This window comes from Hydra vulgaris, chromosome 12 (genome assembly GCF_038396675.1).
Source record: "Hydra vulgaris chromosome 12, alternate assembly HydraT2T_AEP".
NCBI lineage: Eukaryota > Metazoa > Cnidaria > Hydrozoa > Anthoathecata > Hydridae > Hydra > Hydra vulgaris.
The window spans coordinates 47,735,001-47,756,104 of NC_088931.1; the positions used below are offsets into that span (position 1 = coordinate 47,735,001).

Sequence of the window (21,104 nt, forward strand, 5' to 3'; positions counted from 1 at the left end):
ATCAAATAACAGATATATTCAAATAATATACATTAATACTCATCTACTAATGCTATAGTGTTTCAAAAATTTCATAAAAAGTATTAAAAGTCAACACCCTTTCTATATCTATATCTACTTGAATGCTCATCACGCTGAATGGCTTGGCTCTAGTGTTAGTGACTCTGCAGGCATTAAGACCCATAACTTTTGCCTTTCTCATTCTCTAACTCAAATAATTAACTTTCGAACTCCCTTTCCTGACAACCCAAATTATTTATCTTCTCTACTCAACTTATGTCTTGTTTCTGATCCTAGTCAGTGCTCAGTTACTCCAAATTCACCTTAGGTGCTTCTGATTATGGTTTGATATCTCTAAAACTATTATCTCATTCTTCTTCATCATCAGAATACTCCTTTCATCTTACCTCTTACAACTACCTTGAAGCTAACTGGAACTCTTTCTGTGATTTTCTTTGTGATGGCCCTTGTGTAGAAATCTTTTGTCTTCTTGCTTACAATTATGCTTTTTATAAATCTTCTTGGATTCAGGCTAGCATGGAATCATTTATTCCCTCTCAATAGTTTCAAGTCAAGCCTCACTTTTCTTAATGCTTTTCCTCACATGTTGCTGCAATTTCCGATGGAAAACTTTTACTTCCATATCTATCAGCAAAACAATTCTTCAGTTAACCAAGTGTGTTTACTATTGCTAAAAATCATTGTAAAAAGGTTTTGTCTAATGCCAAAGCCTACTATTCTCAGATCATGAAATCTTGTCAAAAATTAAACTCCTTTGGCATCTGGAAAATCTTTAAGAATATCAATAATAAGGGTAAATCTGTTATTCCACCTCTCTTGTATGGTTCAGATTTCGTCACCTCACCTAAAGACAAAGCCGAATTGTTTGTTAAGAACTTTTCATCAATATTGATTCCACTAGTTGCATTCTACCTGGTATAGCCGACAAACTGGTTGATCTATTGCTTGACATTCGTATCGCTTCAGCGTCTGTATCTAAAGTGTTTTCTTGCATAAACTTTTCTACAGCTTGTAGACCAGACAACATATCTGTTATAGTCTTTCAGAAATGTTCTCTGGAGCTGTTGTCTATACTTTCAAAACTATTTAACAAGTGTTTATCAGAGTCTTGTTTTCCAGCCTGCTGGAAAGTGGCATCTGTTATTACTAATTTCAAAAATTCTGTAGGCAATCTGACTCGTCTAATTATCGTCCCATTAGTCTTCTTCCTATCATAAGCAAGGTTTTTAAATCTTTGATCAACAAACACTAAATCTCTCATCTTGAATCTAATAACATACTTTCTGATCATCAAAACAGATTTCAATCTTCTCATTCTACTGCTGATTTGTTAATGGTAATAACTGATAAATTTTATTTTGCATTAGATAGATGTTTTGAGGCTAAGGCAATTGCTTTCAACATTTCTAAAGGCTTTGATAAAGTTTGCTATGCTTCTCCATAAGCTTTCTTCTTAAGGTGTAACAGGTAACATCTTAAAAATTATTGAATCCTTCCTTTTCAATCGTAGTATAAAAGTTATCCTTGATGGACAGCACTCTTCTTCATATCCTGTAACATCAGGGGTTCCTCAAGGTTCTATTTTTGGCCCTATACTCTTTTTAATTTATATTAACGATCTTCTAGATATTCTCACATCTAAGGTGATGCTGATGATGCTACCATTTATTCTTGTCTTGATAAGAAACCAACACTCTCTGATTGCTTGGAAAGGACATTTGAGCTTGAAAAGGATCTCACTTCTGCTAAAGTATAGGGCTCACAGTGGCTGGTGAACTTTAATTCAGATAAAACTCAATTTTTTTTTGGCCAATGATTATCACAATAATTTAGACCTTCCTATATTTATGGACAATAATGCACTCGATGAGTCATCTACCCTTCACCTTCTAGGATTACCTTATACTTCCGATCTTTCTTAGAAATCATATATCAAATATTTTAATTGTTCATTCCACTTTTTTACTCTGTATTATTCTTTATCTCTATAAATCTCAAATCCATCCTTGTATGGAATACTGTTGCCATATCTGGGGTAGATCTTCCAATGATGTCCTTTCTCTTTTAGACAAGTTGGAAAAATGTATTGTAAGCATAGTTGGACCTGGTCTTGCAGCCAACCTCAAATCAATATAACATTGTTGTAATGTTGCTTCTCTTTTTTCGATTCTACAAATACTATAATGGGTATTGCTCTAAAGAGCTAGCGTCTCTTGTGCCATCTACTAAAATTCATTCTTGTATTACTTGTCATTCAATTAAGTCTCATCCTTTTTCTGTGGCTGTTCCTAAATGCTCCAAAAACTCATAGTCTTCTAGTTTTTTTCCTTGAACATCAGTTCTTTGGAATTCGCTTTCTTCATCTTGTTTTCCTGATTCATATAATTTACCATTTTTCAAGTCGTCTGTCAATCATTATCTTGCCCTAAAAATTTCATCTTTTCTCTTCCAGTATCTTTTAACTCTAATTGTGCTTGCTTGATAGCCTTGTTGGAAGCAAAGATGTTAAAAAGGGGGAAAAAAAAAAAACGTATATATATATATATATATATATACTTATTATGAGATAATTTTTATGTATTTTTAACGATACAATTTTTTCTAGGTGAAGCAACATTATGTGACTTGGAGTTAAAAGCTGAAGCATTGGTATTATCCGTTTCATTTTCTAATTAATAAACTCTTTTTTGAATATATATATATTGTACTGTGTTCACTTGCCCAAATCTAAAGAGTCGAGGAGACTACTCATTATTATAATGTTTTAAAAATTGTTGTACTCTCTCAAGACTTTTACAAAAGATTTATACTCTAACATGTATATACATTAGAGGTATGACTAAAAATTTTTTTTGGCAATTTTTGGTTTCCCATGCCACTATGAGTGGAGAAATTACATTTTAAAACTGGAAATACCATTTGAAAGTGTTAAATCTTAAAAAAGTTCACCCCCCTAAGCTGAAAACTGTTTTCTCCCATCTACACTATGAGTCATAAAAAAACATGCCACTGAACCTTCTACCATAACTTTGTCAAATTTGGTCTGATGCCTAACAGAATTTCAGGTTTTGTTAAGAATTGAATTGCAGAAAAACATTCGTCTGATGGCGACCCAATTCTAAAAACTGACTGTACACGAACACTCCAAACTTCAACAACAGAAAAATTGTCTGATTTCTTATATAGAAGTTAAAATTAGTTTAAAAATTGTTGAGACAATAAAAAAGAATTTAAAAAGTAATATTTTATATTAGTCAAGTATTGTTCTTGTTCTCTACTTGAAGAAGACACTATTTTTAAAATCGGTTCACAATGAGCAAAGTTATTGCAATAAGTTCAGTGGCATGTTTTTTTATGACTCATAGTGTATCTATTGTTAGATACAGTACAGTTTAAGGTATCACAGCTTCAGTTTATTGCTGGTGTGATTTTGCTAAATGTATGTATTCTTATTACATAATCTTTCATATTATATATTATATTTGTTATCATCACCTGACTTTTGATATTTTATAAACTTCTTTTGATAACCTAAACTCATAAGATTTGTTTATTTGTAGATAATTAAATTTACACTCAAATTATAATTCTACAAGACTATAGTCAAGATGTCTAAAAATAGTCTTCCTTCAGATTTGAATAAGAAACTATGGGAATCAAATTTGGTGAGGTTTGAAACAGCCAAGAATTCAAGAAAGTATGCAAAGATTGTTGACAGTCTTGATCAAATGAACAAAATGCCAACAGAACAGCATATCCTGGACAGATTTAAGTGTTTGGCTGCAAATGTGAAAAGTAGACAGGAGAGAGTTGTGATAGTGGTCAAAGAAGTTAAAATCTTATGGAAAAAACTGAATCTTCCAATTCAAAAAGGCAAATCTACAGTGGAAAGAAAAATTGAGAATGTACTAAACAAGTATGAAAAAGACAGCAGAAAACCAAGAACGCAAGACTTTACCAACTTGTTCAACGTAACTGATGAAAATGGAGAATGGTTGTGCCAAGAAGATAAAGCCTTCTATAATCTTCAGATGTCAACAAATGGTAGAGCTGACTACTGCACCACAATTGAAGATACACAAGGAGTTCATCCTAGAAAACTAAAGTTGATTAAGCAAAAAGTCAGTCAAGATACTAAGGATGATTTAAGCAGTGAAGATGAAGAACATTTTAGCACTGAAGAAGAAAAACAAGATTCTGACAGTGGTTCTCAAGATTCAGAGGCTCCAACAACATGTAAAACACAAAAAAATGATTATGCAATAAATTTAGCGACAAAAGCAAAACTAAGTTCAAGAAAGGCACACACAGTCTGCAAAACTCTTGCAAAAGATGGAATTTCTATTCCAACTCCAAGTCAAAGTGGTGTTTACAAAGCTACAATGAAAGCAGGAGAAAAATTAAAAGAATATTTTATTGAAACTCTAAGAAACGAAAACTGGAGCTTGCACTTTGATGGGAAGCACATAAAGAATACAGAGTACGAGGTTGTAGTTCTAAAAAATGAAAATAGAGAAGTTAAACTAGCAGTTCTTGCACTGATCAATGGAAAAGGTGAAACAATATTCAATGGAATAAAAACTGTGCTTGATGAATATAAGCTATGGCCTGCAATTAAGTTAATAATTTCTGATACAACCTCTGCAAATACAGGAAAATTTGTTGGGGAAGTCACACTACTAAAGAAGCATTTTGTTAATGCTTGGATTAGACAAACCTCTTTATATTGGATGCCAGCATCATGTTCTTGATACATTAATAAAACATGTGATGAATGATTATTTTGAAGCAGCAACAACCTTGCCTAATCTCAATTATTGGTTCATTAGCAGAATAACAGAAGAGTACCAGCAACTGAAAGTATCTTTTGACAATTCTGGAGATGCTCTGAAGGAAGAAAAAGAAATTGTTTGGAGAGATGATATGGCTTTCCTTCATCACTTGATCACTTGTTACAGACAGTTTAAGAAAACAGGATGCTTCCCTAAAGTAAATTTCAGAACTTTGCCAAATATATGCAATGCAAGATGGAATGGCCGACCAATCTATGCTTTGCTAGCTTATATTTTATTTCCAGAATTTCGACAGTCAGCCGAAGGTCAGTCATCATGTGACTTTATTAGTGGCACGTGGAGTGACATCTGGTTTTCTGGTCAGGTTTATTACCAGGATAACTACAATAATTTGGCAGCCGTTTGCAAAGATCACTCAAAGGCAATAAAGACTTTAAGGACTTTCTGGTCGGTTGAGTCGACTCCAATCCCAACTCAAAGGTCAAACATTTGTGCTGAACGTGCAATTAAAGTTCGCAGGATTTACTTCCATTGTGCAAAAGCATTGAAAAAATTAACATTAAATTTCTTTTGACAAATGAACACTAAAATCTGTGTTTGTATTTCTGATTAAAAAAAACCATTTTGTACAATGTATAATTGTATATATTTTTATAAATTTGAATAAGGGGGGGGGGTCACATTTTTTTAATGTTGACACTTGCCATTGGATTTTTCTTGATCTTTGCATTAAAACTCCACAAAAAATAACATGGGGATAGGGTCTTTAAAAATTGTCATATCCCTAATATACATATATGTTAAAGTATAAATCTAAAAAATAAAACAGTTTATGTTTGCTCAGAATTAATTATAGACTATTAAATTCACTTCAATACAATATATATATATATATATATATATATATATATATATATATATATATATATATATATATATATATATATATATATATATATATATTTATTTATATTTATTTATATATATATATATAAATTAAGTTAGTGTATTAATTTTAATTAATTCTAAGCCAACACAGACAGTTTTATTCTCCATATAACATGTAAACTAAAATATACAAACAGGTTAGTTTTTGTTTACACATAATAAATCTCAACAAGGAAAATAATGATATTAAGAATCAGCACATTTCATTATAAATAAAAACAATATAGTTAAATAAGTTCAAATAGTTCAAACATATTCATTTAAATATTTAGGAGGATTCCAACATCTTCCTGAACAATGAGGGACTGATTCTTTAATAGAAATTCCATTAGGATTTGTTGGAGAGAGAGTAGAAAAGTTTTGAAATCTTTTAGGATGGAGAGGCTCAGGTTAAGGGATTGTATCAGGTTCATTGGAAATATCTTTATAGTTATTATTTCGTCATTATCACTGATTATATCAGCCATTGGTTCAAGATGTTTTGTAGCAACAGTGGCCTCACGCCCATCAGGTATTATTACATTAGAATATTTACTATTAGCCTCTAAAAGGTCAATCTCTTTAACCAGAGGTTTATATTTGCTGTGTCGAGCATGCCTTTTTAGCAATACAGGACCAGAATTAGTTAACCATGTAAGAACAGAGTGTCCATTAGATGAACGTCAACTGAAACTGAATAATCAATTGTGAGGTGTTGTGTTAGTAGAAGTGCAAAGTAAGGAATGTATTGAATGAAAGACTTTGAGTAATATAAGTTCCCAGCTCATGGTAGGTAAATTCTTCAATTTGAGAACAAGCAAAATTCCTTTCCAAATAATGCCATTGTATCTTTCACATTGACCATTACCTTGATGATTATAAGGAATAGTTTTACTCAGGTTGACCCCTCTAGAGTTAAGAAAACTGCGGAGCTCTGTTTACATGAAGCAAGTGCCTCAATCTGAATGTATAAAAGCTGGCATTCCAAATAAAGTAAAAAGTTGAGTTGAACATTTAAATACGGATGAAGTAGAGATATCACGACAAGGGAATATAATAGAAAATCTCAAAAACTCATCAACTACTGTTAAAAAATATTTGTTGCTAGATGAAGATGGAATAGATCTTTTAAAATCCATGCTTAATCACTCAAAAGGTTGAGTAGATTTTTTTAAGGTGTGGTTATAATTGCTTACATAGTATTTCGGTTTAAATTCAGCACAAGTTTGACACAAAAAAATGGTTCTTTTTACATCATCAATTGAAAGAGGCAGATTTTTTGATTTTTTAAAATGGTAGATTCTGGTAATTCCAGGGTGACAAAGAGATTCATGTAGTTCCTTAAGAAAGGGACTATTTATAGCCATAGAGCAACAAGATCTAGAGAGTGTATCAGCAACAAAATTGTTACATTCAGGGTGATAAACTATATCATAGTTGTACGAAGTAAGTTCTATCCTCAGAATCTTGTCATTCTTAATTTTTCCACTCTTGTTATTGTCAAACATGAAAGAGACAGAGCTGGTCGGTGACTAGGTTAAAATCCTGACCAACAAGGTAGTGTTTCCATTTTCTAATTAATTTGACAATAGCATAAGCTTCCTTCTTATCAGAATGTTTTTTTTTTAGTAGGTGAAAGTTTGCAAGAAAAGAATGCAACTGGTCTTCCAGCCTGATTAAGGGAAACAGCTATAGCAAAATTGGAGGCATCTGTTTCCACCTCAAATGGGATACATTCATCAATTGCTTGTAGAGCTGATTGAGAGATTAATTCTTTCATTTGATTGAAACATTTAATAGCTTCAGCTGACAATGGAAAGGTAGAAGTTAATGATAAAGGATGAATTTTATCAGAAAAATGTTTGATATTTTGGAAATAGTATGAGAACATACCAAGGGCTCGGCGGAAAGAAGCACTATCACTGGGAGCAGGCATTTAAATTAATGGCTTTAAATGATATGGATCAGGAGAAAAAGAGCCACTTTTTATAATAAAACCTAGTAAGTTTATACACAAAATAGACAATATAGACCTTTCTTCATTGAACGTAAACATTGCTTTCTTAGAAGCTTCAAGAAATTTATCTAAGGAATTTTTTTAAATTGGAAAAAATGTCCATTGGACTCAAAGGCAGTATAATATTTGTCACTTTCTAGGAGAGGTATTTGGTGATAAGCATTTTTTAAGTAAAATGTGCTAAATTATGAGTATATTGCAACAGAGTTAACTAATTCATTAATGTTAGGTTAAGAAGAAGCATCAAGTAGTGTAAAGCGATTTATTGTTTGTGAGTAATCAATGACCATCCGTTTCTTATATTTCTCATTCCTGGTAACAATTATTTGTGATTACCAAGGGGAGTTACTGGGTTCAATTACATCTAGTTCCAAAAGTTTTTTTGTTTCTTGTTCAGTGAACGCTTTGTCCTCTAAGTTATATCATCTAGAAGGCGAAGCAAGAAGCAAGATAGAAAAGGGAAAAGAGTGCTAACTTTCATTGTAACGCTTGTTAGAGCGTTACAATGAAAGCTAGCACTTGTTTTTTCGCCATCATAATTGATATAAAGACTTTTGTGGAGCTTTAGGAAATCTCTACCAAGTATGATTTATTCACAAGAATTGGGTATAACCAAAAACCATGTATTAGAGTACTCTGTACCAAGTAAAGTGAAGTTAGTTTAACTTCACTTTACTTGGTACTTTACCTACAAATTGACAAGATAAGGAAGGATCAGCCATAATGACTCTTTTATTAGAAGGGAATATGTTAAGTTTTAAAGAGACACTTAATAATTTGCTTATAAATGTGTCAAAGCTTCCAGTTTCAAAAAGAGCTCTTACCTTGGCCCTACCAATAAAGATATAAACAATAGAATTGAGTGAGTTAATAGAAAAGCAAGTAATTGAGGCTAAACTTAAGTAGAGTTTTCTAGTAGTCGTTGGCGAATACAATAAGCGCTTAGACCACTTATAAATGAATCATGAATGTATTCTTCAATGTTCTGAAGCAGAAACCTGTTTAAAGTTGCAATTTTTACTTAGTGTGCGTAAGACCTGCAAAAACTCATCAATAGATTCTCTGGAGGATTGTTTATGTGAAGCTAACTGATGTCTGGAAAATAATTCATTTTTAGGTTTTACAGTTTTCCAGGATTTTATAGCGCCCTTAAATAATTCAATGTCAGCAATATAGTCAAACACGGAAGGAGATAAATAGTTAATAAGGACATCTAATTTATCTTCTGTTTGTGTAGTTTTCATAAGGTTTGTAAAAGTTCTAAACCAGTGTGACCATTCTTTAGAAGCTGATGCAGAATTGGGGTTGCTGTCAAATTGTTCTGGTCTTAGATATTTATCCATTAAAATGTGAATAATAAATTGTAGTGTAGTAAACTCAATAGTCTATAATTAATTCAAAGCCAACATAGAAGGCTTTATTCTTCATATAACATGTAAACTAAAATATACAAACGGGTTAGTTTTAGTTTACACATAATAAAACTCAATGTGTTTTTTTTTTTTTTTTTTTTTTGAATATAGACATCATGTATGAGAGTATGTAAATTATTTTTTATAAACATCAATAAATACAAATTTCTCTCGATACTAAATTTATTTTTTAAAAGAAATTTTCACTGGATTGTTGTGACCAGCGTCTTTAGCTTGAAAGTTTTTTTTTTTTGTTTATATCTTATTTTAAAACGGCAGTTCTATTTTATGCTAATGGGATGGTGTAGTGAAGGCACATAAGCCTGAACAATCTTACCCAATGCGAATTGTAGTATCCACATTAGGCACACCAAACTACAGAATCTCAAATTACTTAGTAAAACTAATACAACCAATATTAAATGAAAACCCAACTCGATTAAAAAATTCGTAGAAAAAGCAAAATTGTGGAACATATCCAGTGATGAAATTTAGGTATCATTGGACATTATAAACTTATACCTGTCAATTCCTCTTAAAGAAGTGACTGAAGTACTCATAAGTTTGTTGGAGGTGAGCGATAATTTTAAAAAAGCGACAAAATTAAATATGAAAGAAATAAAAATTCTGATAGAACTATGTTTATACAGACCATATTTTTTATGGAACAATGAAATACATGAGCTTGAAAATTCAGGTCCGATAGGTCTTTTGTTTATGGTAGTTTTAGTTGAAACTTTTCTTCAACATTTTGAAAAAAACCAACTTAAAACAGCGACAAAAACCCACCCACTTATCGATTTAAAGTCATTTTATAGATACGTAGATGACAGTCATGCCAGAGTCCCTAACATTGCCCAGGCTGATCAATTTAAGACAATACTTAATCAACAGCATCCAAAAATACAATATACTATTGAATTTGAAAATGACAAAAAAACACTAAATTTTCTAGACATATGCATAATAAATAACAAAAATGGTAAATATGAATTTAAAATACACAGAAAAAATGCAATTACTAACATTTAAGTTAAGGCAACATCAAACCATGACCCACAAATTTTAAATGGAATATTTAAGGGTTTCGTACATAGAGCATTTAATGTATGCAGTCAGAAACATAGAAAATGAACTGAAATTCCTTATTCAAGTATTTGTTGAAAATAGCTACAAACAGTCCAATCTCATAAAAATCATAAAAGAAATAAAATGAAAAAACAAAAAATCACTAGTAACTACAAAAAACATTGAAAATATCACCAGTACGTATCCAACAATTTCATTACCAATATTGTCTTACGTATATAAATTATGTAAGGTGTTTAGGTGTTCGTGAGGCACTTGAAATACAGTACCTCCAATGTGCCCCTCAACAAAACGGTATCAATTTAGATGAGGGGCAATATGTGTCAACAAAATTTTGGACACCATTTATGGCGCACTTACGTCAGAAAAAGATGAAACCATCCCATTGACATAAAATAGAACTGCCATTAGAGCAGGTCCAACTATATTTACAATGCATTTTTGGACCTTGCCTAGAAGAGAAAGAGTATCATTAGGAAAACCAGCCTAAATATGGGCTGGTTCTTCTAATGATGAGAACAGTCTTCCATACAGAAACAAAAAAGAGATTTGTAGAGTCAGAGAATAGAATCAGGAGTTAGAAATAAGGAATAAGCGAGCATGATAAAAAGAGAGCAACCTTAGCAGATGCTAACTTAGCATCAGCTGTCTGTTATAAGCTATCAAAGTGATGACATTTTTGCAAGACTGGAGTATATAGTTGTGTCATCAGCAAATACAGCTACTTTAGATGTAAGATTGTCAGAAAGATCATTAATATAGATAAGAAACAGAATAGGACCAAAAATAGAACTTTGAAGTATCCTAGAATTTACTTGAAATGAAGAAGGTTGCTGACCGTTGCGGTTGACAATGCAATTAGAAAGAAATGATTTAATAATCACTAAAAACTGTTCCCCCATGTAAAGTGATCTTATGGAAAAGCATGTCATACCTTATTGAAAGCCTTTGATATGTTAATGCCCGTGCCTCCATCTAATGCATGGTATAACTGTTCCCCCATGTAAAGTGATCTAATGGAAAAGCAGGTCATACCTTATTGAAAGCCTTTGATATGTTAATGCCACCTCCATCTAATGCATGGTATAACCCTTTTATTATAAAAGTAAGCTGTAGAACAAGAGAATCCATATCCCTATTGATTGTCAGAGAGTAAGCTGTTAGACTCAAGATAAGATATTAGAAGTTTATTAATTAAAGATTTAAAGATCTTGCTAGTAATAGAGAGAAAGCTGATTAGACAATAGTTAGCAGGGTCAGATTGTTTCCAAAAATCGGAACCGCTGATACTATTTCAGCAGACAAGAAAATAAGATTAAGTTAAGCATTTATTAATTAGTTTAGGGAGTATTAAAGGGAGTTCTGACTCATTTTGCAAGAATATGACAGGAATGTTCTGTTGACCACAAGTGGTTAAAGTGTTTAAAAGAGAAATAACTTTAGCAACAGAAGGCAGAGTGGTTTAGATGTCTAACAGTGGGTTAACCTGTTTTCCTGGAATGACAGGTAGAATTTGATTATAAGAATCAAAAACAAATTATAAGAAATTTTTTTCTATCAAAGTTACAGTTGTCTGGTTTAGTCACAAAGTTAACTATCTGAGTAAGAGACAGAGGAATACAAAAGTTATTAGCTTTAGTACAAGCAAGGTTAGTGGTTCAAGAACTAAGCCATTTGGTGTGATAAGCATTAAAGTCACCAATAACAACATCATTGACTGAAGAATAAAGGGAAAGGTTTAATTTCATCAGAATGAACTTTAAAAAGAGTGCAGTCTTAAGAAGAAGCAGAGCATAAAAAAAGGCAAAGAAAAAGATGATTGAGTGAATCATCCTTTCCTTTGCTCTTTATTGAGCTATACAGTTGCTTCAGTCCTGCTAATTAAAAGTCTTCACTGCTTTATACTGAATCATTAGTTTTTGATGTAGAAAGCTCATAAGTACTAAAAGGTTGTTCTATTTCTTCATAAGTTATAATCAGCAACTTTTACATTATAGATTAAAATGCGCAGTTCTTGCCAATTCAAAGGCAATGACTCCCACAATTTGATTTGAAATTTAGGAAATAAAACATTCATGAAAATATTTTTTAACTTCTGTGAAAAACTTTCAGATGAACCTGATGCCTTTTTCAAAAGACAATGACATAAAAGTCACATTACACAAGCAACACAATCAGTTTAAAAACAAATAGTTAAAAAGTCCCTAAAAACAATTGGGTATGCAATAAATGAATCAAATTTGTTTTTTTGCATATAATAATTATCTCAATCTTCTGGAAATAAATATAACTTTTTAATATAAAAATATCTTAAAGACAGTAAAACAAATATCTAAAGGGTAAAAATAATTTAAACAAGTGGTTTCTGATGGGCATTAAAACAAGCAATTTCTGATGGACAGTAAAACAAGTGATTTCTGAAGGACAATAAAAGTGATTTCTTTAAGCAAAAATTAAGACTAGTGAATACATTAAGAAAAAATGATGATGCTTGTGAATAGTGATGCAAATAATTAGATATAAGCATCTAGATAGTTGAGAAATTAAGTTAAAGTTTGGAACTAAAAGTTAGGAAGTAAAGATTCACAATTAGGATTATTAGAGAAATTGTATAGGAATGAAAATTTTTTTTTTTTAAATGAAATTTAACCTTTTATATTCAATAATTCCCTTATTTTAAATTATTATATATTTTTACAGGCTGAGTTAAATTTACCTATCCAAGTAACATCTGGATTTATTGGTTTGTTTTTATGTGTTTGTTACTTTTTGTTTGATCTTTAAAATTATTGAAGTAATAACTTGTTTTTATATTCAAATAATATATTTTTCAATTAGGCAAACTGTTTTTAAGTATACCATGGTCATCACTTTATACACAATCAGTAATTCTAAATATTGACAATGTATTTGTTGTAGCATCCCCACAAATTGGTAAAATTTTTTTTGTTAGATTTCTACAAAATTTGTAAAATATTTTTGTAATATTACACAGGTTAAATGTTTTTGTGAAAAGTTGGTAAAATGTGTTTGATGTTGTATCTTTACAAATATATAGTAGATGAACTGCGTTTATCTTCAGAGCCTTTCATCAGATAGTGACAAAAATGATACAGAACCTTTCTAATTGACCATTTTATCATTCACTATAGTATTGTCAGGATTTGCGCATGCGCATGGGAGATAAGAAAATTTAAGTGTATTTTGGACAAAAACGTAACTTTTGGAACATCGCTTCCTTTTAACTTTACAAAGAAAATAGTCAGTCATATGAAAAAATAATTATTGTAAAAGTTCTAGTCACAATTGGTTTACTATATCCAGTCAGACTTTTTTTCAAAGTTGCAGTGTTTCAGGATCTATAGACTGTTTATTGAAAAAAAGGCTTTTGGGGTAAGTTGACAAAATTTTCACAGGGTAAGTTGGCTCATAGCATTTACTATGGAAAAAAAATATATTTTTATAAAATTATTATTTTTTTTTTTAAATTTTTAACAGTATTGAAAAAAATTCACTCTTACAAAAAAATTGAAAGAAAAATTTTTCTTTAGGTTTTTTTTTACAGATAAAAAGTGGGATACTGTTTTGGCTGTTATACGTACTAATATTTGGTACCAGCTAAACAAATATTAAACTTTTGGCTTAAATTTATTGCCAAAATTAATAGTAAAAAAATTTCTATTAATTTTTTTTTTTAGGGCCCTGGAAGCCTCCAAGAATTTTTTTTGTAAATGAATGCAAATTTTATCAGTTACCCAAGTTCATACTCTTTGAGACTACACTTTAATATTTTCAAAAAAATGTGCTGTTAGGGCTACAGAGCTCATAGAGTAAAAACTGAGCCAACTAGCCCTGGTCTCCCCTATGAGAAAAGACAAATGTTTATTAAAAATAAACTTTATGTTTTTAAATAAAAGAATTGTGGTTTATTTAGCATAGGGGATAATGTTTCCTCTGCTATTACCCAACTAACATGCAAAATTATTACTAATAATGCAAGCTTAATATAGCTTCCAATAACTCAAGTTAAGTGGTGAATGGCTATTATCTGCACTTAAGTTTTTTGACACTAAAGAAGCCACATGACATCTTATCTTAACTACTAAATTTTTTTTTAATTTTTATTTTCCTGCAAGAGAAAAAATTATAATGAATTTTTATTTAAATGTATGTTTTAGTAATTTTTCTCTATTTAGTTGCTAATTTGATTTCTTAAATGTTTTCTGATAAATTTTATATAGATAGTTTGATAAAAGCATTATGTATATAATTACTTGTGAAAAAACATCCAAGATAAAAATGTTCAATTGTTCGTGTTAGAATTTGTTGTTATGATTTTCTTATATTTCTTTTTTTTTCAAACTTAAGTTTAGCAAGTACATTTTATTTTTTAACTTTTCACCAACTTTTTATTTTAATGATATGAAAGTGTCTATTGCTTAAGAATCATTTGAAGAAACACAAGTAGTGTAATTATTAGGTTAATAATGATCAGTTATTAGATATTGCTAAAGTTGCAATATTAAAAATGCAATATAAAATGTTAAAAATTGACAGTTACAAGTATGTGAAGATATGCGGAGAAATAAATATAATAAAACTGATTTTTTTTTTGTATATAATATATATATATATATATATATATATATATATATATATATATATATATATATGTATATATATATGTATACATCGTGGAAAATAAGGAATTGAAGGTGAGTGTTCAATTTGACTGGCCAACTCAAGGAATTGACAGTCAAAATTTTTTCTTTTTTTTTTTGTTAAAATCTTAGTAATAGTTCTTCTTGACAAAATTTATTTAATTTTTAATTAAGTCCAAAAATAAGTTAATGGTTCAATGGTAAAGAATAAAATTATTTTATTAATAACAAGTGTAAATAAAATCAATGCTTTTTTTAAAAGCGCAATTTTTTTAAAACAGGCAATTGATAATTTTTAATTTATTTAAAAGTAATTCATTTCATTGCAATGACTTCGCAAATGGTGGGAAAAGCTGAGCAAAAAACAATAGAAAAGATTAAATGAAAAAAAAGTACAGTTGAGATTATGTTTTTAACTACATATGATAATTTTGAATAATAATGAAATAAATCTCTGAAGTTAAAGAAAAAAGCCTTTCGCACATTTTATATCATTAAAATCATTTCAAAAACCGCTAATGTTAATAGTTAATAATAATGTTACTAACTCTTGTTTGCAGATCTATTTGAACTGAATATTTAATTCTTTAAACTGTTTTGACATTCACCTTTTTAGTATTAAACAATTTGTTTAATGAAACAAATTTTGAAAATTAAAATTTGTTTCATTAAACAAATTGTTTAATGAAACAAATTGTTTCATTAAAAAAATTAAAATTTAAAACATTAAACAATCTGTTTAATGAAGCACTATAAAAGTTATTGAATTTACATAAAACAAGATTTTTAATAAATATATATATGTTTTTAATAATTCTGTTTAAAAAAAAAAAGCGCAAGCGCTTCCTATACCGCAAATTGCAAATAAATTTATTCATTTATTTGCAATTTGCAGAAAAACTTACGAGAAAATAAATAAAAAGGTTTAAAGAAAAATAAAACAAATTGACTAAGTACAGATGAAAGAAAAACCGTTCATAGTTAAATATATAATCTATTATATATTATTATATTATTAATAAAATAATATATGAAATTTTTATATTAAAATAGTAATACAATAAGAACTTCTTATATTTTACGTAGTTACATATGTTACGTACATTATGTGCAATAAATTTGTCAACAAGGCAAGTTAATGAGTTCAGGGTTGTTAAAGCAGAAAAATTACTGGTTTCTATTAATATGCAATAATTATTAGATAAAAGTTTTAACAATGATAAATTTAATATATACTTGATTATATTATGAGTAGAAGAATTAATGATATAAATTATTAATAAATTATTAATTTTTAATTATTGAATTATATTGATATAAATTATTAAACTTTTTCTGTTGAAAAGTTGATAAGTCACTAAATGGTAAAAAATCATTTAGATAATGTTAAAGAGTATTGAGATAATCATAAATCAATGTCTAATCACAATTTATCTCAACAAAGTCAAATCGAGTTTTCGAAAATTTGTGCTAATAAAGTTCAAAATAAAAATATAGAAGAAATAAAGTAATACAATGCAATTATTTTAAATGAAGGTGTCTCATACAGAGAATAGTTGGTACTCCAGATCTCTCATACAGATAATAAATGGTACCCCAGATGCCTTATACAGAGAATAATTAATACTTCAGATGTCTTATACAGAGAATAATTGGTACTCAAGATGTCTCATGCAAAAATAAATTGAAAATAATAGTAAGATATGTTTTTGAGAATGATGGAACAGAAAGATTTCTCACAATGCTGAGAAATCACAAACTTCACAACTATGAAAAAAAAGGCCCTGATAATGCAAATAAAATAAAAGAAGTTTTGGAGAATATAATATAGGTTTATCATTTTGCAGAGGTTAAGGATACAATAATGCAGCAATTATTAATTAATGCAACAATTATTTATGGAAAAGTTGGTGAAAACTAAAATAATTAAGAAGTATCCTTCAAGTTTTTTTTGTTCTCATGCAGTGCTTATTCTTTCAACATATGTTATGGAAAGCTATTCAAATTTTTGTTGTTGTTTAAATCAGTCAATATCAACTACTAGATAGAGTGCCAGAATCAATTTTCTACGTTTATTTTTCAGCAAATTAAAATTAATAAAAAGTTATTTACGTTTGGCAACAGAACAGAACCGGCTTAATCATTTAATACTTCTTTCAATTAAACACAAGTTAGCAAAAACTATAGATTATAGACAGCTTTTTTGAAAGAAAAGCTAGGAAAGCAGTTTTTTAACTTTCTTATTTAACTGATAATATAAAAAATTATAAAAAATAAAATTCACTTTTTTATAGCTATGTTCCCTTTTAGGGTGAAAGCAAAAATTAAGGATCTTTTTTGGTAATAATAATTCAAAAAGCTTTTACTATTTATCTATGACATATTGAATATTCAATATATCTATGATATATTGAATAAAAAGGAACCTCACCACCGCTATATTATTCATCACCATCGCTATATTATTAGACTTGAGCAATACCATTTTTGCCATATTATTAGACTGGAATAATGCAAAATTATTTTGATAATATTTGTCATATATGGTGTCAAATGTGGTGGAATAACAACTTTTTTCACTCTAGTAATTTTTAAACATATTTTTTTTTATTATTTAAAAGGTTTTTGCATATTATTGATGCAATTTTAAACATCTTTTATTTTGTTGTCAGTAAGTAATCACTTAACCTAAATTTAGCATATTTTACTTTTGATTAGGAGTTTTGATATCTCTCCATATAAATTAAAGGAAATTTGTGAATTATTGAATAATACTGATAAGTCTCAGTATAATAGCAGAAATCCTTACAGTTTCTCAAAGCACGATTAAGAGATTAAAGCAAAAATTAGAGTTGGGAGTACCTTTGCAATCTGGCTGTAAAGGAGTTTGTAAGAGAACAAGAATTACAACCTCTAGAAATGACAGAAAAATTTGAGATGTGTACTTAGATAACTAAAAATATCCAGTAAATACTGATGACAAAAGTTTAATCAACTTGATTAATCATAAATTTTTTACACTTCATACCCAATTATTATACTAAATTACCACTTTAAATGATAAATATAGTTACTACTCGTGATTCTTAAATAAAAAAGTTATTTTAAAATTACAAAAAAATATTTTAATTGCTTAAAATTATCTAAAGAATAACTGCAATATTGTAAATTTCAATTCGCTTGCAAATGGGTAGAAAAACAGTGTCATAGAGGCAAACTATTGGACAATTATTTGACTACTTAAATTGGCAAATTATTGGACTAGTTAAATCAAAGAATCATAACAATGTTGAAATTAGTAAACTTATGTGTGTTTTTGCGTGCAAAAAAATCAGTAAAAACCTGGGAGCTGACAGGTAACGTTGTTGACATGCCTTGTTCTGGAAGACCACTCAAGCTTAGTGATCGTGACAAAGTATCATATTCAGAACCAGTAGAACAAATCCTAAAAAGGCGAAGATGTTGCAAAGAACCTTTGCATTGGGCAGTTGAAGATTGGGCATAAGTGATTTGGAGCGATGAGTCAAAATTTCAGGTTAAAAAGATTTGCAACTGAGAAATATTGTGAGTGCTATTTACATCCAAGATGACAAGGTGGTGGAGACTTAGTATGTATATGGGGATGCTTTTCCCAAAAAGGCCTTGGTATTTGTGAGTTGTGTAATGGTCATATAAGACAATATAATTACAAAAACACACTTGAAACATGTTTGATGATTGATCATGCAATTGTATGGCAGAAGCAAGCAATACATACTCCAGCAAGACAGGGCCCCAGCACATAAAAATAATAGTATAACACACTGGTTTAACACAATGAGGATCAATTTATTGCCTTGGTGCCCTAGATCACCAGATATCAACCCAATATAAAATATTTGGTCATATATATATATATATATATATATATATATATATATACATATATATATACATATATATATATATATATATATATATATATATATATATATATATATATATATATATATATCTATATATATATATATATATATATATGTATATGTATATATATATACATATACATATACATATACATATATATATATATATATACATATATATATATATAAATATATATGTATATATATATATATATATATATATATATATATATATATATATATATATATATATATGTATTTATATATATATACATATACATATACACACACACACACATATATATATATAAATATATATATATATATATATATATATATATATATATATACATATATATATATATATATATATATATATATATATATATATATATATATATATATATATATATATATATATAAATTAGTAAAAACGCTTATCTAATTTTTAGTTGTCTTCAACAGCGTGTTTCTTATCATCATATACTTTAAGAACATCGAGCACTCTATTTGTAGAATACACTAACATAATTTATATATATATATATATATATATATATATATATATATATATATATATATATATAGATCTATAGTTTGTTGTCTTTGGGAAGAGCGGAAGGAAAAAAGTGATTCTTACGCCAACACATACGTCACTTTTAATTACTTTTGACTTTCGTCCAACATTTGCGTGTTGGACGAAAGTAAAAATCATTAATTTAATTAAAAATAAATCGTTTTTTAAAAAAACCACAAAAACGCAAATTTAATTGACCAGAATGTTTTAAAAACATTCTGAATGTTTTTAACAATATAAACAATGTTTTTATTTTTATTTTTTTTAATAAAATGTTTTTATTTTTAGTTTTTTTAATAAAATGTTTTTATTTTTATTTTTTTTTACTGTAAATCATGCGCGGAGTGTTGCTACATCGACTATCTTATAGCCTGACTCGCAAGGGAGTGCTGCTATATCGACTGACAAATAGCCTGACTCGCAAGGGAGTGCTGCTACATCAACTGACAAATAGCCTGACCCGCAAGGGAGTGCTGCTACATCTACTATCTTTTAGCCTGACCCGCAAGGGAGTGTTGCTACATCGACTGAGGGTTTGGTTGGGGCAGGCAGTCTATCAATTAAAAAAAAAAAAAATTCCGGTCTTGCATTTTAATTTTTACTTTTTATCAACAAAATATGGAAAAAACTTTCGGACAACATCTACGGGTTGTGTATATATATATATATATATATATATATATGTATATAGAGAGAGCAGCTGTGGCGCAGTGGTAGCACACTTGCCTCAGAAACAAAGGATCCGTGGTTCAAACCCCACCTCTGGGCAGATCTTGCAACATCGGTCAGGAAGGAGGCATGAATTTCTGTTTAAATGCTCATCCGCAGTGCTCTATGATAAGACCGTAAGGACTTCTTGGGGCACCTAAATTAAATTTAAATTTGATTAAAAAAAACATTTAGGAAGAAAAATCTGAAAAAACAGTTGCAATGAAAATGAGCTAATTTTACCCAGTTTTTCCCAAATTCAAAGCATTCATTAATTAAAATGTTTGTTACATGTTAGACCCCTTTTTATAAACAAAGAAACGTTTATTTATTAGCTATTTTATCAGAAATCAGAGTAAAAATATACAAAACTTAATATTAAAAAAAATAAAGTAAAAATATACAAAATAAAGTAAAATAATAAAGTAATAAAAAAGTAGTAATAAAAAGTATTAATAAAAAATAAAGTAAAAATTTACAAAACTTAAAATAAAAAAAAAGTTACAATAAAAGTTTAATACAATCTTTGTTTCAAGTTCTTTAATACATCTTGAACTCCTTCTTAGAGAGCTAATAATTGGATCTGAACTGCAGAATAATCTTTGCATATCATCTTCATTAGTGACTTTTCTTGAATATTTTCTCGTATAGTGTTCTCTATAATTTTAGATGTCTTTATTTCAACATTCCTGAGCTTCCTCAGAAAGAAGATCTACTGGAACTATTTATCTCTTACAACTTGAGAACTATGAATTAGAATTTTATGTACAATTTTAGGTATTGGGAACCATGGGTACAGAGAAACTTAAAGCTCTGGTGTTTCATTGGTATATTTTTTAAGTTCATCAGCATTAATTTGATGTTTGCATGGTAAAACACAAAGAATTACGTAGAAAAGTTCCATGATATTTTTATTTAAACCAAGTATTTCAGCAGACACCTTATAGTTTCAGAATATTTTTTGTGGTGTGTTTCCATCATTTGTTGTACCTGA

General features: G+C 29.0%; 1 protein-coding gene across 5 annotated transcripts in view; it reads left to right on the plus strand.

Moving 5' to 3' along the window:
• Positions 1-21,104, plus strand: part of LOC100213148 (intermembrane lipid transfer protein VPS13A) — a 234,420-nt gene that overhangs the window by 9,830 nt on the left and 203,486 nt on the right. For all 5 annotated transcript variants that reach the window (XM_065813519.1, XM_065813515.1, XM_065813517.1 and 2 more), the window contains exons 2-4: positions 2,627-2,670; positions 12,960-13,002; positions 13,098-13,193. Coding sequence is in view for 4 of the 5 variants with exons in the window: in XM_065813515.1 (XP_065669587.1) it covers positions 2,627-2,670; positions 12,960-13,002; positions 13,098-13,193 (183 nt within the window). In the remaining variant the exon portion in view is untranslated. The remainder of the gene's footprint in view (positions 1-2,626; positions 2,671-12,959; positions 13,003-13,097; positions 13,194-21,104) is intronic.